The 26,387-nt window shown below is 45.4% G+C and overlaps 1 protein-coding gene across 2 annotated transcripts in view; it reads right to left on the reverse strand.

Annotated features, from left to right (window-relative positions):
• Positions 1 to 26,387, reverse strand: part of SRPX (sushi repeat containing protein X-linked) — a 104,026-nt gene that overhangs the window by 43,214 nt on the left and 34,425 nt on the right. The window contains exons 2-4 of one of the 2 annotated variants that reach the window (XM_029930136.1): positions 14,245 to 14,304; positions 8,806 to 8,997; positions 6,957 to 7,133 (exon numbers count right to left, since the gene is read on the reverse strand). In XM_029930136.1, the coding sequence (XP_029785996.1) occupies positions 6,957 to 7,133; positions 8,806 to 8,997; positions 14,245 to 14,304 (429 nt within the window). The remainder of the gene's footprint in view (positions 1 to 6,956; positions 7,134 to 8,805; positions 8,998 to 14,244; positions 14,305 to 26,387) is intronic. The other variant, XM_029930138.1, reaches the window with a different exon arrangement.

A 26,387-nucleotide genomic window follows, 5' to 3' on the forward strand; every position in this document is an offset into this window, starting at 1 on the left:
AGATTATCTGGGTGAAGGCTCCCAGAGCTTCCCAGAGCCAGCTTATGTCTGGCTAACAATGATCAGCCAAAGCTGGCCTAGTTTTTCAGAAGCACTGCTCTTCCGAACTAGAAACAAGAAAAAAAAAATCAATCCTTAAAAATAAGAGGGAATGTTTACTGAACCAACCTGTCTGCCCACCCCACGCATTGTCACTGACTTCTCACGTCACCCACCAGACTGAGTGCTATCATTAACATCCCCATTTACATACCAGGAAGTATTGCGTCTCTTGTGGAATTTCTCCATGGTCTGGGATCTTAAGACATGATCACATATATATTTTTTAATTATCTTAATAAGCCACACACTTCTGGGTGTCTGTGTGCTGCTGGCCCAATAGCTTCCTCCAACACGAACATTCTTTCGGGGTCGCCTGCTATAGCTTCACCATCGATCCTTGAGGAGCAGATTCTGTTGCACCCTCAAGCATGCTGCCCTCACATTCAGCTGATGAGACCAGCTGGCCTGTCCTTCAGATGTTCCAGAAACCTAAGCCTATTATTACACAGCCATGGCCCTCACTGCTTTCTATAAGGGATCATAAATTTCCATGAATGAATTGAACAAAGTTATGATAGAAACATACTTGCAATTCCCTGTTGAGTCAGGATGACTGCAGAGCCCGTTACTATGTGGAATCCCTAAAACGTCTGTGAGAACCTGGGCCTCTGCCCGTGCATGGGAGACATCTGACCACTGATCCCTTCTCAGGGCTCTAGCTGCCCCTCCGCATATAAAATATCAGAACCAAATATATTTCACTGTATCAACTATTTATTGGAGAAGCTTGGGAATCCTCAACACATCTAGCCAGGTAGGTGGTGGAAATAAGAAAGGGGTTCAAAAGGACAGTGACCTGGCCAGCAGGTGACAAGAGAAAAAATGAAACTCTTTTAAACTAAGGCTATAAGAGGTACCTGGGTGGCTCAGTGAGTTAAGCGTCCCACTTCAGCTCAGGTCATGATCTCATGGTTTGTGGGTTCGAGCCTTGCATCGGGGTCTGTGCTGACAGCTCAGAGCCTGGAACCTGCTTCCGATTCTGTGTGTCCCTCTCTCTCTCTGCCTCTTCCCTGCTCATGATCTGTCTGTCTCTCAAAACTAAATAAATGTTTTAAAAGAATTTAAACTAAGGCTATAAAGTAACTGCATTGTCAAATGTTTCCTTCATTAGTGTTTCCCACTGGAGAGTTGTGTCTGAAGATGGCATGTGATTAACAGGCACTTCAGAACATGGTGACAGCCTGTGGCTGAGGCTGCAGGACCTGAGGTGGAGTCCCCTCTGGCTGCCTCATTCTGAGGCAAGAGGATCTTCTTATTCAAGTAAAAGGTTGCGGTGGCTCCTCATGGCACACAGACTCTCTTCACTGTCCCTTTTCTGACTTCGTACATGCAAATTAGCTTTCTACCTACTGCTTCTCTGACTGTGAAGTTTATTTATTTATTTAAAGAGGGGGAGAGAGAGAGAGAGTCCCAAGCCGGCTCTGAGATGTCAGCTGTCAGTGCAGAGCCCCACCCAGGGTTCCATCCCATGAATTGGGAGACCGTGACCTGGGCCAAAATCAGGAGTCGGGCGCTTAACAGACTGAGCCACCGAGGCGCCCCACTTCTCTCACTTTTTATCCCCTGATCTTACATACCAGCATCCTCTCTGTGCAGTGTGGCAGGGACTGGTGGTTATTTACCAACCCTCTGATCTCCCTTTTTTATAGTCAAAGAAGTCTGCTGGGCCTTCAGCCGTCCAGAATAAAGACTACATTTCCCAGCCTCCTTTGAAGAGAGGTGTGGTCATGTGATGGGTTCCACCAATGGGCTGTGAGGAAAAGTGACAGCTTCTGGGCTGTGCTTTTAAGAAGGGTGGGAAGAGGGCACCTTTCTTTTTCCTCCCTCCTCTACCCTGGTTTGAATGTGGATGTGGTGGGTGACCCAGCCATCTTAGCCTGAAGAACAAGTGAGGAGGAGTTGGGCCTAGGACACTGCCCAGGGCTGCTTCAGCGTAAACATTTATAGGAGAATAGAACCTGTATCTCATTTAAAAGCGTTATGATTTTAGCCTTGTTAATAGTACCCAAACGGGTATATAAGCAATCACATCTCTTTCTTTCAAACTTCTTCTCTATCTGGAGACAGAGATGAGCTGTCTCCACGGAGTCCTTCCCAAATCCCCAACCCAAACAACCAGAAGCAATAACATGGTCATTTGAAGCCACTAAATTTTGGGCTGCCCATGGTGCAGGAATAGATTACTGATACAAATATAAAAGAGTTTGAGGGTGGTGACAGAGGAAGGAAGTGGCCACTCCATGGGGCACAGGCAGAGAGTAACTGCCAAAGGCAGAACAAAGCTGGACCCTGTAAACTTGCCTAACTGTTTGCTTCCCCGAGCTAGAGTATAATGTAGTCCTTGTGGATGGAGGTCTCTCAGAAGTGGTTCTGTTTCTTTGCTATAAGGTATCCGAAAATTTTCCCCAGTGGATGCAAGAGGCAAGAAATGGAGGCAATGAATTCCACAATTAAAAACCATCATCTTCACAAGAAAGATGCCCAAGTGAAAATTCACTGGTGATACGTGTATATTAGAGATGGTCACTACGTGTTTACCTGTTGAGGCCAGGTAAAATGTGGATCAGTGTCTCAATCAATCGAGTTGTTTCAAAGCTGAACTAGCTTCCGGAAGGTTTGCCAAAGGATGTGTACTTGTCAACCCAGGAAAAATGTAGCACCATTTAAGATCATCGATAACGATGCACTGACACATTTATTCTCAGCCCCATAATGTGAGTATCTTCAACTGAATCTCTGGAAGGCAGGGCAGTCCGTCAAACATCCCTGGGGATCAGGGGTGAGCCCAGCTGTTAGCTGAGAAGCCACAAAAGCAGTTCATCAATGTGCGTATCTGAAATCTCAAAGATGATATTTTATTCCAGGATTTCGTGTGTGCCAACTCTCAATCTATTCTACTCTGCAGGAAATACAAAACAAGCAGAGAGCAATTCCAAAAATCAACTTGGTTTGTACCCTGTCCTTTGTTAAAACAACGAAATGGGGCTCTCCGCATGTCAGAAGGTATCGGCTGGGTCTCCATTATCTGAGGGTTTTTAAATTCTCTTTAGTGTTTTTCTCTTCCTTTTTTGGCTCAGGGAAAAGTGTTGGTCTAAGGGAGAACTCAAAATCTGGTGTCTAGATGAGGGCTTTAATTCTAACTGTCCACTGTTCCATCTAAATGCCAATGTAACCAAAAATAAGTCAAAATGGAAAGAAAGAAAAAACATCTCCTGCAAACAATAGTTGTTTAATTCCAAGCCTTCTTTCATATATGTATCAGTAGAAGTTGTGGCTGTTTAGTTTAGCCCTTGCAATTGCAGTAGGATTTTTCTCCTGCATGGACTTCTTTCTCTCCATATCTGTTTTGGAAATAACCATGGACTTGGGTCCACAGCCAGAGTGCGGTCTGCATAAGAGAATTAATTTTAACTCATGGTACTTTCAAATTAGCCAGACCACAGAACTGACCACCTCGGAGTCAAAAGTGAGCCCAGTGTTCTCTCCTCCTTCCAGGTCTGGAGGAGAGCTCGGACCATTTTCTCAGCACTCAGCAAAGCTCTGGCCAAGACGCCCTGCTGGAAGTTGTGCGGAAATTTGGGAAGTACTCAGCCACCATGTGTCAGCATCTAAAATAGGCTGAGGCTCTGAGCTATGCTCAAGGACGCCCAGCCCTGCCTACATTCGAGCAACGTTATTAAACATTTAAAGCCAAAAGAGTCCATGATATCCCTGGAGTAAAAGTCACTGGGGACTCCAGCTTATCTGTCACCAAAATCAAAGAAAGAACTGCCTGCTGGCTTTGTCCGTTTGTCTCTCTCTCCTGGGAGCTCTAGGCGGTCCTGTGGTTCACTGGTCCCCTCCTCGCCACTCCAACGTCATTGTAAGCACAATATCCCTCCCCTGCCCAGTGTGCCTGAACCTTGCCCTGGCAAACTCTAAGATAAATTCCCTGCAACTGGGGTTCATTTCTCAGTTCTTTCTGTCTCCCTCTGGGAAGCGTCCAGCCCCATCTGGTCCAGCTTAAGCCATGCCTGTTGCTTTTTGAGAACAATCAGCATTTTCTTTCCATTGTTGCCGACGATCTGGACACCTGAACAGTACGCTCCCTAGAGAACTTACTGCCAACGCTTGCTTAGCAGAAAGATCTTCAAACATCCCCTCTCCTCCCATCACCCCTCCCTTTCCAACACGCAGGAGGAGAGATTTAAAATTCGGGTGGTTGTTCTGAAGAGCTAGCGTGCACATAACAAGTCCCAGGGGAGCTACTGAAAGCAACATCTCCGAGAGGCCCTGCTGACTCAATCGCCTGGCCGTAGGTCATGTCCTTCAAGAGGTACGTGTCCCTGGCACCATCCTACCTGCATTGGTTGACCAGGGCTGTCCTGCCATCTTCTTGCCGATGAACTACCGTGACTCAGGGAGAAGTCCATAACCTTAGAGAAAAGTTGCTGAAGAAAATATCCTGTTGCTGCTCAGTTTTTCTATAATCTCCCCTTTACCACCTGGACCAAAAGTCTCAAAATTCTATTTCCCAAACCCCTTTAGCCTGCTGGATGTCAGAAAGGTTTGTCACAAGGAGGCACCTTCTGGAGAACAGAAAGCAGGAAGAAGGCGGAACTTCGGTGAGGGTTTCTTGGGCGTCTGAAATATCAGCAGGACTGTGAGTTCCTGACTTTACCCTCATCGACGATGGCATCAGTTCCAGAAATGTCGGCAGCAAGGCTGGGCTTATGGACTTTGGGTAACACTCCCATGGCACCAACCGCTCCTCCCACACTTGGCTGGTGTGCCTTTCTCCTGTAACAAATCTCTGATAATACCGTTTTTCCTTTTTTGCTCCCCCAGCTTTTTTATATTTTTTTAACCAACTCCCTGTATTAAATTCTCCTCCATATGAAATACCTAGCATGGTTTCTGTTTTCCCGATTATTGACCTATACAAACTCCTATCTAAAACGTAGAAAAAGAGAAGCCTAGAATAAATCTGAGTCCATTATCTGAGGTTAATTCGACCTGTTGGCTCTTGTCAAATGGATACAAGGTATGGTCCAGGCTGTGACCCTGACCTAGAAGGGTTCAGATCACATCTTGGGCAAGATCCCTCAGCTGTAGCTCAGGAACCACAGAACTGCAGAGTGAGAATGGCTGCCGGGGAAGACCATGGACACTGGTACCGTCCCGAAGACAGCTGTGATACTGAGGCCAGAGTTGTTGCTGTTATACTTCTGGCCCCAGAGCATAGCATCCGATTTCAGTCTTGCTCCTGAAGCATATGCCCCAGACAATGAGCAGTCAGGAAGGAGTCTTTGGAGTAAGGCACATTCGCAGACTAAGGGGACCAGCTGTCTGGAGGATGGCAGATACCGACAGGGGAGAAGCCAGGCTCGTCAGCACCAGCACTCTCTCTGGATCCAGGAACTTTGGGCCTGAGAGCCTGGAGACACAGGCTTGGCTCTATGCAACCTTGCTTATGTCAGGTGACCTCTCAAGCCTCATCTGTAGAATAGGGGAAGGGACAAGAATATTCTGTAAGTGTGGGTCCCAGCAGCTCTAACAGTTTACGAGTAAATGATCCTCTGGGACAGTGGTTCTCTACCACTTGGAGGGAGCTTTGGAAAAATACCGGGGCCCCAGTGATTCAGATTTAAGTGGAAGCCAGAGTTGAAAAACCACTGTCCCAGAGCAGTATGCCTCAGTGTTTAAAGGGCACAGGAATCCCCTGGGGATCTTATTCAAATGTGGACTTCCATCTGCCAGGTTTGAGATGGGTCCCAAGATTCTACATTTCTCACAAGCTTCCTGCTGGTGCTAACACGGCTGGTCCAAAGGCACTATTTCCAGCAGAAAGGTTTTAAAGTTCTTCCTTGACTTGTTATTATTGTTTTTAATGTTTATTTATTTTTGAGAGAAAGAGAGACAGAGTGGGAGTGAGGAACGGGCAGAGAGGGAGCCACAGAACCCGAAGCAGGCTCCAGGCTCCAAGCTGTCAGCACAGAGCCCATCGCGGGGCTCCATCCCGTGAACCGCGAGATCATAACCTGATCCGAAGTCGGACACTTAACTGACTGAGCCACCCAGGTGCCCTCCCCAATTTGATATCCTTAAGGCGGGTTCTCAAACTTCAGAGTATCAGAACCCCCCCGGAGAGCCTGAGAAAATGCCAACTGCAGACCCCACCCCAGACCTGCTGAATTAGAATCTGCATTTTCACCAAGGTTTCACCAATGCACCTTAAAGTTTGAGAAGTCCTGCTTCACATCAGGGGCTCTCTTTCAGCACTTCAGAATGTCCCTGAGGCTCCTTAAAGCGCAAAGTACTGGGCCCCACTCCCAGAGCCTCTGATCCAGCAGATCTGGGGCAAGGCCAAGAGCTTGCCTTTCTAGAGAGTTCCCAAGTGGTCTGTAGCTCCCAGGGGCGCACCTTAAGAGCCAGTGCTCAACAAACCCAGAGTAAGGTAGAATTTCCAAACCCCACTTAGCAAACAGAGTGCTTGCCGACCATTGCAGTCTGCAGCAAATGGACTCCGAAAGGCACACAGATGTTCTCCGTGAGACTGTCCTGCCGACGTCAACCACTCTGCTCAGTGCCACAGAGCAGGTCCCTGGACCAAAGCAGCACCCCTGCCAGCCTGCAGCGGCCCCAGGAGCAAGCCAAGAAAGAGACGAGCTAGATGAAAGCTACTGGCTGTGGAGGGGGCTGTAGGATAAAGCCCGAGCTTAGGTCTGGGCTAAGCCAGAGGACTAGGGATGAAGAGAGCTTCTGAAAGCAAAGCTCGGTGCTTACGCTTTACATCTGGGGTGCTGATGTTTCCTTTAAAATCCATTGTAGGAACACCCAAAGTACGCGCCCTCCGAAGACTGGTATTTTCTTACCGACACAGGAGGCTGGGCGGCCACTCCAGGCCTTGTTGTCCATACATGTGACCGTCCGCTCCCCTTTCAACGTGTATCCTGGTGAGCAGTAGTATTCACACCGGGAGTTAAAGTAGGCACCATCGACGCACTTAAACCCTCCATTCGCTGGCATGGCCAGAGTGGGGCATCGCTTTTCTAAAAAAGAGAAAACCGGATAACCAGCATTTCTTAGTTTTTGTCCCTAGAGTTTCAGAGTCCAGAAACTGAAAATGCAGAGTGCAAAGCCAATTTAAAGATCACAGATAGAGCGGTGCCTGGGTGGCTCAGTAGGTTGACTGTCCAACTTTGGCTCAGGTCATGATCTCGTAGTTCACGAGTTTAAGCCTGGCGTCAGGCTCTGTGATGATGGCTCAGAGCCCAGAGCCTGCTTTGGATTCTGTGTTTCCTTCTCTCTCTTCCCCTCCCCTCCTTGTGCTCTCTCTGCCCCTCAAAAATAAGTAAACATAATAAAAAATATTCTTAAAAAGTTCATGGATAGAATCAGAGAAACCATGGACGGCTGCCTGCCCCACAGAAGGGGCACACAGCTTCATAGCAGACTGGTGTGGCTTGGCATCCCAGCTAAGCCAGTGTTTCAGGTCAGGCTCCTCAGAAGCAGACCCCAGGCGTGACTGGTGTGCAAGTGATTTGGTGAGAAAGGGAGCCCAGTAAGGGGTGGAGAAGGTAGGGCAGGGGAGGGCAGGGGAAGGCAGGAGGCCAGGCAAGGCGGGATCTCAGGCAAAGGCAGTCTCGGCCTGCCCACACGGGGGCGCTCGGGAGCACAATGACACTGCGGTTAGTCCTGTCTCCAGGTAAGGAAGTTGGGCACCCATAATCCTTTACCAGTCGGTACTGGGCAGCTCCATCCCTACTGGGGATGCCCTCCCTGTCAGAACAAAGAGAAGAGCCCTCTCAAGGAGCAGAGCCTCCTCCCTTCCTTCCTCTGATGACGATCCAAGTCAGAAGCTGGGGGATGGACATGCAGAACTGGGATAATGGGACCCAAGACTATTCGGGCAAGGCACCCAAAATGTCCACTATATATACAGCCACTCTGTCACAGAGTCTGCATAGGCTGGGTCACACGGCTGTAGCCCAGAGCCCTATTTTCCCCAACAATCAAGTTAAGGTATCGGCACCCTTAACAACAGCCTCAATGTAAAAACTGGACATAGGTCTGATGCCGGGCATACAAGAAAGAGATGCTCAATTAGTGGTGGCTGTTTTGAATAACAATGGCACCTGAAATGTGCTTCAACAGTGCAGCTGCCTGATTGTGATGTGACTTCTCCTCCAGCTAAAAGTCAGCCGGTGAGATGCTCTGCCTGCCTTCTTTCTCCCCTGACGCATGGCCCCTTTCATGGAAGAGCATTCTTTAGTAACCTTCCCTGCCTCCCTAAGCTCTTCGCCCTGGGTGAACACTTTTTTTCTCCAGGAACACAAGTCCACGGCTTAGCACCCCTGCCCCGCTCTCCAAGGCTATTCTGGGAGACCCTTGAAGGCAGAGCCCGCGTGTGTCTTATTTGTGGCCAGATCCCCAACACCTTTTCAGGGTCTAGCACATATTGAAAACGGAGAACCTGTCTGCAGAGCAAACCTCTGTTCTCATCCCCCTTCCCCGAATGGCTGATCACACCGTTGTGTCTGAAAGGCGTTCTCTCCCTTCCTCCGAAACTCACAAACCCACTGGCGTCTGCTCACAAGGGCGCTTTTTCTCATCAGAAACCACGCAATGTTTGGTAAACAAACAAAAAAAAAGCTCTAATCTCATGTCAGAGCAAAAGAACCTTGGTGCCGCCCCGAGGACCCACGGGGCGGGACTACTCACGCTTGCAGATGACCTTGTCGGACCAGCGCCTGTTTGACTGGCAGACGAGCTGGGAAGAGCCATGCAGCTCATAGCCCTTCCGGCAGCGAATGTCACACCTGGTTCCCAGGGCTGTTTTGTAGTATCCTCCTTGAGGGGCCCTGCAGTACACATCCCCGTACTTCACCTTGATGGGGGAGCACCACGGGGTGTCTGCAGGCCACAGAAACAGAGGAGGGGAGAAATAGGAAATGACATCTTTAGAAACTGTCTCCTCATTCTCAAAGTCCCTGGCTGGCTGCGCTCCAGATTGCGGAACCTCTTAAAGGAGTCTTTGAAGGGGTCTCTGGGTGGGGAGGTTCCAATCACAGGACTAGGTGTCAGACAGATGTGTATATGGATCCGGGTTCCTCCATTACTAACTGTGTGATCTGGGACAAGTTACTGAACCTCTCTGAGTCAATACCTATACCTCTGTCACAGGGCTCTTATTTAAAAAAAATGAAGCACATCAAGCACCTAGCACATATTCAACAAATGCTTGTTCCTTTTGGTATTTCCCTTAAGGAGATAACATAATTCTTTTGAGGGTGATTGATATTATCGGAAACCCTAACCCCAACCATCCATACACAGTGGCAAGGAAGTCCATAATTGGTGAGATTTTTTTTTATCCAAATCGGCCTGCATATTCTCTGTAAAAACTCATAATTCTATTTCAATTAACGTGAATGAAGCTGCAATTGCCAGGGTTTTACCACAGGAGATAATTTTGGCTTAAAGTCACAGAACCATCGCTCCCCATAGGGAAGCCATTTCCCTTTTCGGATGTCCCCAGTGAGGCCCCATTTAGGTGAGAGAGTGGCATAAATGGTAAAGTTCCCAAATGGCAAAATCCGGAGATGTTTTGATTGGGGTCTAGGAGTTGCCTGGAGCACCGCTGGGAGAACACGGATAAATCAGAACCTCTCCCCTGTGCCTTTGGAAGGTACTTGCTGAAAGCCATAAATTCTTAGGGCAAGGCTGGCTGGGCGGCTGGGAAGTTCCCAGAGTGCCCACCTCACAGTCCATGGGGCCCAGCGACGGGCTCCCAATGCCTGGAACAGGAGCCCCTCCCCGCAGCCGCCGGGCTCCTCCTCCGGACCCGGGGCAGGTCCGCGAGTGGGGTACGAGCGCCACCATGTGGCCAAAAAGGAGGACACCTTGTCTGACTTCCCAAGGAATTTTCTGAACGTGGGTTTCTGACTGCTTCTCAGTCACGAAGACCAAGTCCTGTTCAGGGCTTGGGCACAGACTAGTTTGTTTGTTTATTTTTGTGCTTTCAGAACTTCTTTTGCTAATACTTTCATCCTATAATGTTTTTGCAGACAGATGCCACGAGGGTCTTACAGTCTGGACTCTAGCAAGTATTCCCTGGACTTTCTGGGTATAAGTCATGTCCTGCAGGCCTGGTCTAATGCCGTGGAAGTTCGACCATGTGGATGCACGGACACAGGCTTGCAGGAGCTTACACCAGGCCTACAGACCTTCCTTGAACAAACTTTCCTCTCAACACACATTGTACGTAGGAACATTTTTTTTTTTCATTTTTATTTTCTTAAGTCTTTGTTTCTTTCTTTGGAGAGAGAGGAGAGAGAAAGAATCCCAAGTAGGCTCCATGCTGTCAGTGCAGAGCCCAATGTGGGGCTTGAACTCACGAAACCGTGAGATTGTGACCTGAGCCGAAACCAAGAGTCAGATGTTCAACCAACTGAGCCACCCAGGCGCTCCTTGTGCTAACATTTGTAAATAAGAACAATATGGACCCTGAAGTAAAGTACAAAACAGTGTACATGTCTCCATTCTTTTCTTCTAAGTATAAAAGAATTCTTGAAGCAATTTTAAATGCCTTGGTTCTCTCTTTGGTGATGGCTCCAGGAAACTAGGCGATTTCAAGATCATAGGTAAATGAGAAATCCTTGGGGTAGGTTTGCTTAGCATGCCAAGCTGTCACTATTTCGTCTATCATCAAATGATCTTAAGATGAATTCTGGAAAAATCCATAGATGCCTACCACTCAAATAAAACTGAGATTTGGAACCTACTGGCTTCTGTGACCACTAGAAGTGAGGTCTATCTGCCTCTCTCCCTCTCTCTGCCTTTGTTTTCCAACTCTATTGGGAAAGATCACCTACAAGGAAATTCCAGAATGCTCTTGTTTGGTCTCAAAGAAGCACTTTCTATAGTTTGTCAGAGGACTTCCACGGTAATTAAAAAAGATCTTAAAAATCACCTGTTGTTTTACTTCTTTACCCTCGTGGCCACCCCTGCCCCTCAACTCCGTCACTGTGTCATTTCCTTCTAGTTTCCCTGTCTGTCCTGTCCTCCTCCAAGACCGCACGGCTTCTGTGCTCCCCATCTCCAGCCGCCTCCTCTTACCGCCTGGGCCCCTTTCCTGCCTTATTTTCTGTCATCTCTGAGGCCAAACTGTGGCAGCCCTTAGACCTAGCCTCCAGAGAGAAAAGGTGAAGCCCGCGCTGGGGGTGGGGGAATGGTAGTGAGGGAGAAGTGAAGAGGGGGACAGGGAGGGAGAGGAGGAAACCGCACTGAGCCAGTCAAGTGTGGTGGCGGTAATACCAGGCAAGGGCAAGAGCACGGGCATACCTTCTAACTACGTCACCTCCTAGCAACCCTGGACGGTTCATTTCTAAGTGATGGGAGTGGATTAAGTTACTTTCAAAGCCCCACCCAGCTTTGAAGCTATAGGCTTCACACTCTGCCTTCTTTCTTTCCGACGCCCTGCCCGTGCCCACCTCCTTACCCCTCCTTCTGACGGCTAACTGAGGGGTTAACCCCTCTCCTGTAACCCTTTCAGCTGAAGGCAAATGCTTTGTGCATTCTGACTCATCACAACTCCACTGATGTAAAAACAGGAAGCGTGTCCAATTCTCGACTTGTTTTTCACTCAAATGCTGAACACACTCACAGCCTCCTGCTTCTGGACTTTTTTCCAGGAGGGACACGATTTTTGAGGAAGCTAAATGAAAGCAGCATACCTTTCCTTTGGCACACATGTTACGGGAAGCTTTTCCACAAATGCAGCCAGGACAAATATTTAAGGCTGGCAGGTACAGTAGCGGATGACTGGGGTATACATACGTCACAAACTCACATATTTCAATACGACATTTTCAGCGCGATTTGACTTTGCCCCTCAGTCTGAGTCCTCAAATCCTCCTACAAGTGCTGGCTGCACACTGAAAAATCTCGTTTTCATGTATTCGCAGAAGAAATGTCTTTGGATCATGTTCCAAGACAAATCTAAGGAAGATATTGTGACAGTTTCACAGTTCTGCTGTAACCATAATTAAAATGTTAGCGAGTGACTTGAACTTGAAGTGCACAAAAGCACGACGAGTTCAAGTGAATTAGCAACGTGTTGAACACAGAGGTTCAGGGAAACAAAGCCCTTACGCTGCTTCGAGTAAGACGGGGTTTATTTAGGGAGAACTCTAAATCGGTTATTCAGGAAAGCTTTTCCAGTCCCCCCCGCTTTGGCCAGAGCAGTAAGCCTCGCAGTGCCCTGGAGTTCCTAGGATAGACGCCGAGTGAGAAGCCAACTCCTGGACACTGGGTTTCAAACATCTGGATTTCACCCCTAAATGCGATGGTGGCTAAGCTGCGTGACTCTGGGCAAGTCACCTGCCCTCTCTAATCTGTGGTTCTTTCCTCTATGAACAAGGAATCACGAGGTATCAACATACCTGCCCCCTTCCTTCCATTCACGTGACTATGCGATGGCATTCCAGGCAAGAGAATCAAAAGTAATGCTTGGCACGTTCTGGGAACACAGTAAATGTTGTTTACATTTTCCTTTCTTCCTTCAAGTCAATAGTATACACTCTGTGCCAGACACTGTGCAGGGACCTGGTTAACAATGGTTTGCCTCTAAAGTATTATGACTTGAAAAAAAAACTGGGGGGCCTAAGCTGGCTCAGTCAGAAGAGCATGTGACTCTTGATCTCAGGGCTGTGAGTTTGAGTCCCAAGTTGGAAGTAGAGATTGCTAAAAATAAATAAATAAATAAATAACTTAAAAAAAACTGACAGTAAACACAATTTCCTAAGATATCTTTTTTTCTTAAACACTCAGGGCAAGCTCCAGGGCAGGCACATATTTTAGCCATCTGGTCTACCTTGCACACTTGCAGTGGCGTGAGGGGAAGATGAATGCTGGGAACAGTGAGCTGAGGGCACTAGGCAACCTCTACCGCACAGCTGAAGGGTCCAATGTGCACGTATGCGTTTTAGGAAGACTTTTCAACAAGGGACTCAAAGAGAAAACATTCTTTTAACGCTCAATTAAGAAGTGTTAGGAATCAGAATATCTCTTTACCCCAAACCCCTAATTGCTTGACTGATTAATTCCTGAGGCGATTCATATACGAGCTGTGGATAGGAATGAGTATCTGCATTCCCAAATCCTAAGGAAACGTGGAATGTGGTGGGAAACACACCCGAACAGACACCAGGCATTATATTAGATTGTTCACTCATGTGAAAAACAACCGAACGAATCTGCCACCAAAGGCTGCCCCGTACTACCCGGATCCTCTTAGACATATTGTGACAGAGCAGGGCAGTGTCCTCTGGCCAGACTGTGGGCAAATTTCCTGGGCAAGGTGCTGCAACAGAACTTTATTAACCAAGTTTTCTTCGCATCACTCCTCCACTGCAGAAGGAATCAGATTCAGAGAGAAATCACCTAAATGTACCTTCCCTCTTCCCAGGGCTCCCTAAGCCTCAGAGAACGGACTCACCAGTAGAAATGTTTGTGGACATACTTACTTACCTGAGCCTGCACAGAAGTTTCTTGATTAGGCTTTTTATACCTGGTGGGGGGGGGGTGGATTGCTGGAAATGTGTAGAGCTGGAGTTCTTTATCATTAGAATAAAGTTTCATCTGGCAACACACTCTACGTAACGTTTCGGGAGCCAAGCTACACTCAGAAAGAGCATGGTGACATGAGCTTATGAAAATCAAGTTTTCCCATTCCCCATTCATCTCAGTACATTAGCAGCACGGGGTCCAGATTCGACCTTAGATGGTATACTCTGGACCATTCTGGCTGTAATGTACGAATCAGGCAGAATTCATGGCTTGATTTTCACTTTCATCAGCTAGCGCTTGGCTTTGCAGAAGGACAGTAAAGAAATTTATGAGAATAAAATGACCACTGCGATGCTGAAGGACAGCACTTCAGAGAATTCCAAATGCTTTTTCTTTCTTTCTTTCGTTTCTCTTCATTTTTAAATGGGAGCATATGCTGTGTAATTTTTAAGTACATTTTTTTTTTCTGGACAGGTCATCCGAACTTTAACGCATTGTCTGGTCACTTTATTACAGTCTGCTCTGCAGGGCAAAAAGGAAAGTTTTCCTGGCATCAGCAGGTCCTCATTAGCACAGAAGCAAAGCATTCACCTTTATATCTAGTGTGTGAATACCCGACTTCATCGTCTTCTAGCGGTGAGTCTCCAGATCCTACAATAAAAAAGAACAGAAACTGCAGCAAGAAGAGCCACATGAAACGGACGAATATTTTGAAGCGTTGCTTTGGCAACAGTCATGCGAGAGGGGCTTATTAGAACGCAGAGCCAAGAGTGATAGCTTCCATGGCCATTCACGAAGGAACAGGGGGACGTCTCAGAGTGAACCTGGCCGGGCTGAGATTGCCAGAGCCAATCAAAACGGGCCCCCGACTGCTTTAGAATTGCCACAAGCCAACTGGAATTCTGGACTCAGGACAGAAAGTCAACTTCACTCTGAGAAGATGCCAATGTATATGAATCTCATGCCAGGGAAGACGCAGTAAAATGTGTGTGACTCAGACGTGGCCTACAGTTTCTCCAGCAGTCAAAGAAAACCCAGGAGAACCGAGTGTTTGTGGTACTTGAAAATCAGTCCATCTTGTAACATGAATTTGGGTGGAGGATAAGGAGGCAAATCAAATGTCTAATCTTAATGACAAAAGAAACACAAAGCTACTCTGATATATTTGTAGGGAATGAGGGCCGAAATCAACAACCTAGATGTTTATTTACAGCCCCTCTACCCAGGCATCGCTAAAGTAATGTTTCTGGACAAGTCTCGCGACCTTGAAAACCACAGCCTTAGAGGGAAAAGTCTGTATTTAATTTTAAAATTTAAACTCATTTGTAAGTCGAACCCAGATCATTTTTGGAATATTCAATACTGAATTCTAGTAAGTGGTAGATTCTTAATCTTTAAATTGGTATCAGGGCCCAAACTTCAAAACCGTTATCTTAAATTCATATGTCTTTCCCTCTAGACTTCCTGGTGTGATCACTGATCATGGAGTTACCACCATCTTGGTCATACATTTACCTAGAGGGACTGGCAACCATATCAGGCAATGGCAAGCACACTCTCTATTATGAGGTTTTTCAAATCCCCACATGGGATAAGTGAATGAGTAATCTACTGGTATTCTGGACGAGAGATAGCATGGAAATTGGCAGTGGGAAGGTGATGAAGGCTGGACCATGTCCATTTGAAAAAGGCCCCCTGCTAGCGAAGCCCAGTTCTGTGTCTTGCTCTGCTCCAGGTTCCTGGCCACTGAAACAGGTACAAAGTTATGCAGACTGTTCCTCACTCAATAGCAAAAAGTGAACATGAAGACCAGTATTGCCTATCAGGAAAGTAGTCTACCTACATGAATCAAAGGCCTATGTTTAAACCCCTTTATCAAGTCATCCCACTTTTGGGAATCTATCCCAAGGAAATAATATTAAATATAGGAAAAAAATTTTTGCACACAAAGATTTCTTTGCAATGTCACTTATCATAACAGAAGCCTATAAACAGACCAAATAGTCAATATCATGCTTAACTAAACCACAGCACATTCATTGGATTATACGATAATGTGGCCATTGAAAATAATGTTTATAAAAAGGTACAATAGCATGGGAAACAGTTAAAACATTAAGTAAACAATGTACTATGGCAAAATTATACAAATGGTGTGATTTATAATGATGTAAAACAATCAAATTCAAAATAAATGCTGAGAAGAGTTTATGATAATTGGATGTTTTTCTTCTTTCCTGTCTAAATTTTCTACTATAAACATGTATTACTTTCACAATGGAAAATAAACTTTATTATGCATATAATTCAGAGAAGCTTACCTTCCAAAATGCATTTTGAATATATTAGAAATGTTTAAGAATCTGCTGCCCCTCTCCGTCCACCCTGCCCCTACTTCTCTCCGCATTCAGAGTTGAACTGGAATTCTCGAACAATTGTTGGAGTCTTCAACTCCATACAGCATAGCTCGTATTAAGTGTCAAGAGATCTGTTTCCTATGAAGAGCACTTCCTGCTTCCCCCAGGATAGCCTGGCCTCCATATCATCTACCTAGGCAGTAAGAAGCTCTGGACTTATTTATTCCTGGTTTGAAGCCAAGAAGACAACTGCCCCAGCTTGGGTTCTCTGGGAAGTGGCTTTTGAGACAGGGTATAGTGCACAGGACGTTTATTAGGGATCAACTCCTGTGAAAGGGAAAAGGAGGAAGCAGGTTTGGTTGGAGAGAGAAGTCGCGCTTTGATGTCAGCCCGATGACATGCTCTCAGGTTGGGCTGAACTGGCTAAGCCTTTATAGTCCTGCCTCGATCAGTCATAGGATATGGCCCACTCTGGAAGGACAGGACCATGGACAAAGCATTCCCAACAGCTGAGGCAGTCTCGGAATGGGGCTGAAAGCTTATGGCTGGCCAAGGCCAGCATTGTCTCCAACTGAATGCACTGGCCCTTCTTTAAAGAAAGATCTGGTTGGGGCAATCTGGGAACTCTCAAGTTCTGCTGGTGGAATACAACCACTACAACTAGGGTGAAGAGAAGTTGTGCACTGCGTTTGAAACTACCCTTCAAATCAGCCATTCTACTTCTGGACCTGGGGCCTCAGGACCTGCCCCCCCCCCCCCCCCCCCCCCCCGCCACGTAACACAAAACCAGCCATGCGCTGGAATGCTCATTGCAGCATCGCCAGTAATAAAAACTGTATAATAGCATTACTAGGAATAAATGGTGGTCTATTCAAATCACAGAAAGCTGTAAAAGTTAAAATGAGTGGCCTCAATCTACAGGAAACAAGGTAGAATCTCAAATACACAACGGATAGTGAATAAAAGCAACGTACGGTGTGTGATGTCAATTATATAACATTTTGAAATGCAAAGAACACTACTATATGTTTTCCATACATATGCAGTAAACTTATAATAGATTGGAGAATATATACATCAACTTCAGATTAGTGGTCTCCCCCGGGCAGGGGGGAGGAAGGAACTAATACACAAAGGGCCACTGATACCCGATACCCTATGTCTTACCAAAATCTAAAGTAAATGTAGGGAAATGTGAATACCAGTTGAATCTAGATGGTGAATACTTTTCTGATATTTGAAATACTTCATTATTTAAAAAGAAAGAGATGAAGAGAAGAAAAGAAAGAAGTGGGGAAGATGGCTAGAAGAACATACCAGAAATCTCCAAACTCAAGCATGAGTGAAATTTTCCCCCTTTTTTCTATATTTTCCAAGTTTTCTCCACAGAGCACCTCGTTACTTTAAAATCTCTAACAAAAGCATACCGAACAATGTTAAAGACTAAAAATGGTGGACTGTGGTACTTGATATTTATTGTCCATTCCACATCACTGCAAGTCTTCACGTCCCAAAGCCTTGAGACACATCTAAAGGGCCTACCACACAGACAAGGAGAGGGCCAGCTGCTGGAACCTGGGCTCCTATACTGGGCTTATGAGTTTTCTCCATCTCCCCCTTCAACTGCACACAGATAACTCCTACAGTGAGCTCTGAGCCTGCTCGCTGCCTCCAGAGGCGTCCGGGGTAAACTACACGTGTTGTTAACCCCCTAGTTCAAGTCAAGACCACAGGTTCAAGTCAAAATCACAAGCTCAACTCCAGTGCCATTTAAAAAGAAGTAGATGTCTGCCTCCAGAGAAGAAACCTCCAGGTCACATCGTGAAAAAAAATCTTTATAATGAGCCAAAAGAAGACATGAAGTTGGTTCACATGAGCACCCCGAATGCAGTGCTCTCCCTGGCAGGGCAAAGCAGCCATTTCCTTCTCTTTATTTCTTTGGCTGGCCGGCTTAAACCCCAAGCCAAACATTCTCACTACTGCTTTTACTTAAATTAGAGACTGTAAGGCAGACATTTCAGATTATCTCAACATCTTGATTAGCAGCTCACTTACACTGGTCCATCCACCTCCGCCTAGATCCCAACCCACCATTCTCTCTCTCCGTAACACAGACATGTGGCAAACAGCAAATGGCCTTTGCATACTACAATAACAAGTATGCCAGAGAAGAGGGGGCCCCGCAAAAGCAAGGAGGCTCTGTGTTCACCAAAAGCTGCTGACTGCCAGCCTGTCAGCCATTCTCTTCTTTCTTCTTGCTAAAAGACCCCTAGGTTGCATTCAGCAGCAGTGTGTCCTTCCCCAGGAGATGAACTACTATGGCCGTAAGTCAGAAATTCCCCTTTGCCAACAACTATTCCAAGGGTAGGAGTGAAACCCAGTATTGGCCAATGGCAAGTAAAAAGAAGTCTCATTTGGGGAGATGGAGCATATGGGAAAGATTATCTCCTCGATAAAACAGAGAACCGCACAAGTAGAAGACTGTTTTGCCCTCTTTTCTCTCCTCCTGCTTTGGAAGCTGTTGTGTAAGGATGAATGCCTAAAGCTATGGCAGCCATTTTGCAACCATGAGGCAAGATGTTGGGACCTCTAAAGATTTTCAGCTGAGGATGGTAGAGTGGAAGGATAACAAGAATCTGGGGTCTGTAATGACTTTATGGGGCTACTAAATCAACTTAGACATTTTCCCTCCATACTTCTTGTTAGGTCAATAATAAATGTCCTTTAAATTAAGCTTCTATGAATACCACTGTTTATTACGTGCAGCACAATGCATCCAAACTGAATGGAAAACTTACTCCTATTACTGATAGGAGAAAAAAGAAGTGGGAAGAAAATAAATGGATATTGGCCATTCCTCTCCAAAAGTGTCCAGTTTATATTCAGCCTAAAATGCATACATCAACTTTTATAAAAAATAATGACCGGTCTACAAAATGAACATACTGAATGATATGATAAGACCAAAGACGAACATGCTGCTCAGCAGATTTTACTTCTGAAGTTTAAGAAGCAGTAAAAGAGGCTCATACATACTGGGGATGTTCCACAGGGTTACAATGAAAAGAAAGGAAGGAAGAAACAGAGAGGAGGTGGGGAGAAGAGAGGAAGGTTCCCTAACATGTTCTTCTTTATTTATGAAAGTCTATTCCTTTATAATTCTGGTTAACTGAGCTCTTATTATGACAACCATTAATCAGTCCTCACATGGTTGCAATTACCGCTCTTTGGAAGGAATCCTTCAGTGCTTCTTCCACACAAACACAAATTCTACATTGGCTCAGAAACCAGAAACTCAGTGCCATGAAGAATTCTGTCCCTCGGCCATACCTGGAGCCAATTCCATTTATAATTCTGCTCTCCTTGCAGAAACTTCATCTAAATCAACAGATTTCCCAAGAAGTAGTCACTCCTCTCCCCCAAAGTTCAAATAAGGGTCCTCCTAGTCTACTGACTCCCATCCTATCATTCTGAACCCCCATGTATTATTGAGGCACCAAATCACCCTTAAGAAATATCCGTTGTATGTATTAGAGTTACAACAGGAATTGAGATTTTATTTTTTAATTTCTTTATTTTGAGAGAGCATACATGTACTCTTGTGTGAACGGGGGAGGGACAGAAAGAGAGGGAGAGAGAGAATCTCAAGAAGGTCCTGTGCTGTCAGCTCGGAGCCCCACACGGGGCTTAATCTCACGAACCCACAAGATCACAACCTGAGCCAAAATCAGGAGTCGGACACTTAACCAACCCAGCCACCCAGCCACTCCAGGGATTTAGGTTGTAGAAGGCTAGTAGAATGTTCCTTCTATCACCCTGAAGTTTTCTCATGGTTGGCAGGGGGAGCATTTGAAACTAATGAAAATGTAGCCAATTTGCTAAAACTATATACTTCCTAATTGATTGTGATACATGATCCAAATTGACAGATTTGCTGTGGCTCTATGTTATAGTTTTAGTTCACAGGGTTGGGTTTTAGTTATTTTGAAGAGAGCTCTGCATTCTTAATGTTTTGTAGGAAATTTTTGGTTTTCCCCATCATCATTGTTCTCAATATACTCTTACAATTATCAGAAGTCATCATATTAAATAGCAAACTGCATCATTGACTTTATACTGAAAGTCAATAGCAAAATAAAATTCTCTTTATGGTGGACATTCTTAATCCGAGTTCCTGGCCTTCTAGAGTCTAATCAATGGAAGGACTTTGTGGGGGATAATCGATGAACCCTCTGTAATCAGACATGCTTTTTGGTACATGAATACATGCATTCCTGGGGGAAAAGTGGCCAACTTTCACCTTTTAGTAAGGGTCCATGATCCAAAAAATACGAAGAACCACAGTTTTATGGCATTCTTCATTATAAAGCATGTCAGAATGTTTACTGAGGGAGCATGCCGTATCTCTTTGACATTTGACTCTTCTTAGTATGGGAGGAGAGAGGTAAAATATATTTAAAACAGAGATAAATGCTTATCTTTATTAGATTATGTGGTTACATTAAGCACTTGAGATACGTGGCTAGTACAACCGGGGAACAGAGTGCTTTTAAACTTAAACAGCCACCTGTGGCTAGGCTAGTGGGTACCATATTAGGCTGCATAGGTCTTGACAATATTCTACGGAGGGGTGCCTGGTGACTCAGTTGGAAGATCATGCAACTCCTGACCTCAGGGTCGTGAGTTCAAGTCCCACACTGCCTGTAGAGGTTACTTAAGTAAATAAACAGATTTTAAAAATATTCTATGGAGACACATTATGTCTCCAAATAGCTCAATGGTGAGAACCATGTCTAATACGCCTTATATACTTAGTGTATGAGTCACACTTGGTAGAGAAAAATCCCCTTAAGTTTCTTAGGACACATAAATCATGTGTTCTTATGCTTATGTGTCTGGAATGGTTTTATCCTACCCGGTACAGCTTCAGTACATAAATCTGAAATGGAACAATCCTGAAGAGATCTGGGTGTGTAGAAAAAGGCATTTTGTACGAGTGAAAGCCAGAGGGTATTTACTTGTGGGAGCCAGGTGATTTAGTGCTACCAAATAATTTGCCAAAGGGGCTATAATGCAGCTGCACTAAAATGAAAAGGACATTTTATGGCTTATGAACAAAGATCAAATCCAGGGCATTGCTAGGAAAACAGAGGCTAAAGACGAAGCCAAAGATTTGACTGTCAAATCCTTCATTAAATCAAGGTGGTGCCTCAGAGTATCCTCGATCATACAATAGGCCCCAGAAAGAGAGTGAAAAGGTGTCTCAGAGCCCCTCAACCGAACAACAGAAAAGAGTTTTGTATCTACAAAATCTGTGGATATGGTTTTGTCTAATGGACTGAGTTCCAGGAAGATTCACAGACGACCCACCATGTTCTTAATGAGTTATATATGCAGAAATATCCCTGGCACGACAGAGGAGACAGGATCATTCCGGAATCAGCAGAGGTCTTTGAACTCCCAGAAATGTCCTGTCAGGAAGCAGGCTCACAGGACTGCTTGGCTGTCAACAGGTGTGACCTTCCATTAAAAAAAAAAAAAAAAAAAAAGCAAGCAAGCAAGCAAGCAAGCTCAGAGGTTGGAATCAAGAGAGGAGAGAAACAAAGAATTCTTTTCAGGGGTGCCTAGGTGACTCAGTTGGTCGAGTATCCAATTCTTGATTTTGGCTCAGGTCATGATCCCAGGGTTGTGGGCTCAAGCCCCACATCTGGCTACATGCTGAGTGTGGAACCTGCTTGAGATTTTCTCTCTCCCTCCGTCTCTCTCCATTGCTCATGTTCTCTCTGTAAAAATTAAAAAAAAAAAAATAGAGGCACCTAGGTAGCTTAGTCAGTTAAGCGTCCAATTTTGGCTCAGGTCATGATCTTATGGTTCATGAGTTCAAGCGTGGCATCAGGCCCTGTGCTGACAGCTCAGAGCCTGAAGCCTGTGTCACATTCTGTGTCTCCCTCTCTCTCAGTCCCTCCCATGCTCATGCTGTCTCTCTCAAAAAACATTAAAAAATAAAAAAGAAATAAATTTTAAATATATCATAAAAAATAAAAAGAATTATTTTCAGACTGTGAGTCATGACCAAGGAACTACCAAAACTGGGGCAGCTAGATTTCTGAATTCCTAGAGAACAGTGACTACTTTGTGTCCCCAATTTAACCTCATTTTTAAAAGGAATGTCTAGGGGAGCCTGGGTGGCTCTGACGGTTAAATGTCCGACTTCGGCTCAGGTCATGATCTCACGGTTCGTGGGTTCGAGCCCTGCATCAGGGTCTGTGCTGACAGCTCAGAGCCTGGAACCTGTCTTCAGATTCTGTCTCTCCCTCTCTCTCGGACTCTCCCCTGCTCATGCTGTCTCTCTCTCTAAAATAAATAAAAACAGTAAAAAAAAATTTTTTTTAAAGGAGTGTCTATAACAGTTACATTATGCCTATTTCACCACTGTACGCTGGGTGCCTGGGATGCAGATAACTTATCTCTTTAGTTTTATCTTTTTTTAGTTTTAGTTTTCTCCAGATAGAGAAAAACTATGCATAAGGAGTACCAGCTAAGGAAGTAGATCTGAGGGGGCTCATACCCACCCGCACCTGATGTGGATGATACGATTGTGGCTTCTGAGCTGATGCAAGAAAGAGAGGAGACTTTAGGGATCTCAGGAGGGGGGTGAGTGGATTTTGCAGGGGGGCGGGAGGACAGGTGTCACTGGGTGCCAGACGGTAGACTGGGGTGTGCATCCGCTAAGACGGCTGCAGGGGGAGGGTGTGCAATCCTGCAGAATAAATGGTTTTGAGCATCTTGTGCTACTAGACTTTACCCGAGACTGTATCCTTGCTCGACTTGTTTTTCTGCTTCCCTCCCTCACGTGTAGATCTTCCCTGAGGGCAGTCCCTCTGCAAGCCACAGGCTCAGCTTCTGGTGGACCAAGACAGCCATTGGGTCTCCCTAAAACTCAAATATCCCACTGGCCATGCATCATAGGGTTGCTGTAAAGGCCAAAGGGCATACGTGGATGTTTTTAAAATACTATATTGAAATACAGTGATTGGTACCATCCTTGGTTTTACAAACTTATTTGATGATTCATAATCCCATTTTCTATTGAATTCAGCAGGTGTATATTTTACGCTTCTATGACCTTGAGCGATTATGTATGTAAATGAGTTTCTGGTAAAAATATTAAAATACAACAAACTTCTATCTGGCCTGATACGGTTTTCAAGAATTTTTTAAAGCATTAAATACAGTCAGGAATATCAGTGCTACCAAAGTGTTCTCTGTGTGTTTTCAAATTCCTCCACTGAAACCATCTTGTATGATTTGTGTGTGTGTGTATATGTGTGTGTGTGTCTGTTTTTTTCGTCAATAACCAGGAAAAGCCACATATTCAATCCTCTCTAGTAAAATAAACACTGTCAAATTTAGTCTATGGGTTCCGATGATCAGATGATAAAATTTGCTTTAGGAAAAAATGACTCTCGGGGTCAAAATATTGCCATAGCTTACCCTTCCAGGCAGAAAAACCCCTGTTGCCCTGTGTGCTGTGGAATATTTTTGTGGTTCCTGGTAGCACATATGAGCGTTCAAACATTTGGGGGCCCTGAGCGAGGGCACACAGAGGGTAAGGTGTTAACCCTTCTCTCCTCCACGGGTAAATGTACAGAGGTTTCTTAATACATGGGAAGCCATTGAAGAAGCACAAGAGTGAGTCCCACAAGCCTAAGTGGGAGGCAAGACCGGCTCTGTTAGGGCTTGACCAAGTTTTGAGACAGACGAGAGGTATCCAAGAGCTGTGTATATTTATGTTTTTAAACTTTATTTATTTTGAGAGAGAGAGCGGGCATACGCACATGCGTGAGGGAGGGACAGAGAGAGGGGGAGAGAGAATCACAAGCAGGCTCCATGCAAGCATGGAGCCAGACACAGGGTTCACTCTCATGAAATGGGAAATCATGACCTGAACCAAAATCAAGAGTCACGGACTCAATCGACTGAGCCACCTGGGTGCCCCCAGGAGTTGTGTATAGATGTGTGTGATTATTTTGATTTAAAAAAATTTTAATGCTTATTTTTGAGACAGAGACAGTGCATGAGTGGGGTAGGGACACAGAGAAAGGGAGACACAGAATCTGAAGCAGGCTCCAGGCTCTGAGCGGTCAAGACAGAAACTGATGCAGGGCTTGAACCCACAAAGCACGAGACCACGACCTGAGCCGAAGTCGGATGCTCAACCCACTGAGCCACCCAGGCGCTCCTAAATGTGTGTGTCTACAGGAGTGGAGATTAGACGCTTTAGCTTTATAAGAGCTTCAGCTTCAAGATGCAGGCCCAGAAAAAGTATGCAGAGGGCCAGAAACTATAACTGGGCCACTCTTCCTTGGAAGCCTCACTCATCTAAGTCAGTAGCAGGCTAACAGATGAAAGCCCAAACCTAAGTGAAGGAGCGGGAATGGGAGGAGAGGTACACCAAGAAGCTGCCTGTTCCGATTGGAACAAGTGCATCCAGAACAATCAATCTAAACCATTTCCTAATCATGAGGGACAGATTGAAAGAAATATTTATCACCAGTGTTCTTCCAGGGGGAGAACATTTACCAAAATGTTTGCAGTGTATCTCAAGACATTCACTTCAAGCACCATCTCCCCGCCTTCCCTTCTCCGTCACCATCCCAAGCCCCTCACCTGTACCAACAATCAACTACGGTAGCGTGTTTCAAACTTTTAACCCAATGTAATGGGCTCACAGGGCACTTTTGTAATGAAATAGAATTGGAAATGGCAGGGTTTGCAAATGTCCATCAATAGATGAAGGGCATTGCTAAAGATATGTGTGTGTGTGTGTGTGTATACACACACACACACACACATATTTTGTGTATATAAATATATGTCCACATTATATATTAGATTATGTAATTATATACTACAGAGCAATATTCTCCCCTGCCATAAAAAAGGATGAGGTCTTGCCATTTTCAACAACATAGATGGACCTAGAGAGTATTATGCCAAATGAAATTAGCCAGAGAAAGAAAGACAAACGCCATAGGATCTTACTTATATGTGCCATCTAAGAAATAAGCCATGAATAAACACAAAAAAGAGAAACAGATCCATAAATACAGAGGACAAACTGGTGACTGCCAGAAGGGGGGGGGGTGGGGAAAATGGGCGAAGAGGAGTGGGAGATACAGGCTTCTGGTTGCGGAATGAGTAAGTCGGGAATGAAAACACCGCAAAGGGAATGTAGTCAATGGTGCTGTAATGACACCGTGCAGTGACAGACGGGAAGTACCCTTGTGGTGAGCAGAGCACAATGTGTATCCTTGTCCAATTACTGTGTCCTAGACCCAAGGCCAATGTAACCATTGTGTGCCAACCAGACTTCAATTAAAAAAGAAAAAGAAACATCGCAGTCTGCTACCTATATTAAAGATAAATACTACTCTGTGCAACTCTGTTTCAATTATACGGGTGTGTGTGATAAGATGTCCGCAGTCTGCAGGAGACACTTCAATTTGGTGTCTGTTGCCCCAGCATTATCAACAGCACTCCTTTTCACACTCAAGAGTCTCCTGATTGGACAACAAGTGACATACTCACCCTAAAAACAGGCCACAGTAGAACATATATGTCTTCTTATGGGTCTCAGTCAAAATATTTGGAAAAACGGTGATTCTGAATATGGTATTTAGAAAATCAGTTGGTTATGGCTTTGTCTTAATTCTTTGTTTCTCCCTCAAAATGAAGATATCTACCTAAGAAAGGCCTCCAGGAGCTGTGACAGAAGCCTTTGCTCCCCGCTGATTTGCTCCGGACACGGATGTTCAAGCCCACGAAAAGTCAAGTAGGTACTGAGTTTCTTCAACCGCCCAAGGCCATCCTGTCTAGTAGGACGCAACTGAAAGAGCCCCGGGATTGGGGCGCTTGGGTGGCTCAGTGGGTTAAGCATCCGACTTCAGCTCAGGTCATGATCTCATGGTTCATGAGTTTCAGCCCCACGTTGGGCTCTGTGCTGACAGCTCAGAGCCTGGAGCCTGCTTTGGATTCTGTGTCTCCTTCTCTCTGCCCCTCCCCTGGCTCTTACTCTATCTCGCTCCATCTCTCAAAAATAAACAAACATTAAAAATAAATAATTTAAAAAAGGGAAGAGCCCCAGGATTAAGTTTCGGCTCCTCTACTAACTATATGGTCTCAACTGGGGAAGCCACTTGCCTTTCCTGAGCCTCAGTTTGCTCATCTGTAAAAGGGAGCGACCGTAGAGCACAGTGTGTATTTTCAAATTGTGTTCTCACACAACAATCCTACCTTCAACCCCTTCAACCTGTCGTTGGGATCATTGTGGTCAAGCAAAGAAACATGCCCTCCTCCTCCTCCTCCTCGCGCCCC

Source organism: Suricata suricatta, chromosome X (assembly GCF_006229205.1).
Source record: "Suricata suricatta isolate VVHF042 chromosome X, meerkat_22Aug2017_6uvM2_HiC, whole genome shotgun sequence".
Taxonomy (NCBI): domain Eukaryota; kingdom Metazoa; phylum Chordata; class Mammalia; order Carnivora; family Herpestidae; genus Suricata; species Suricata suricatta.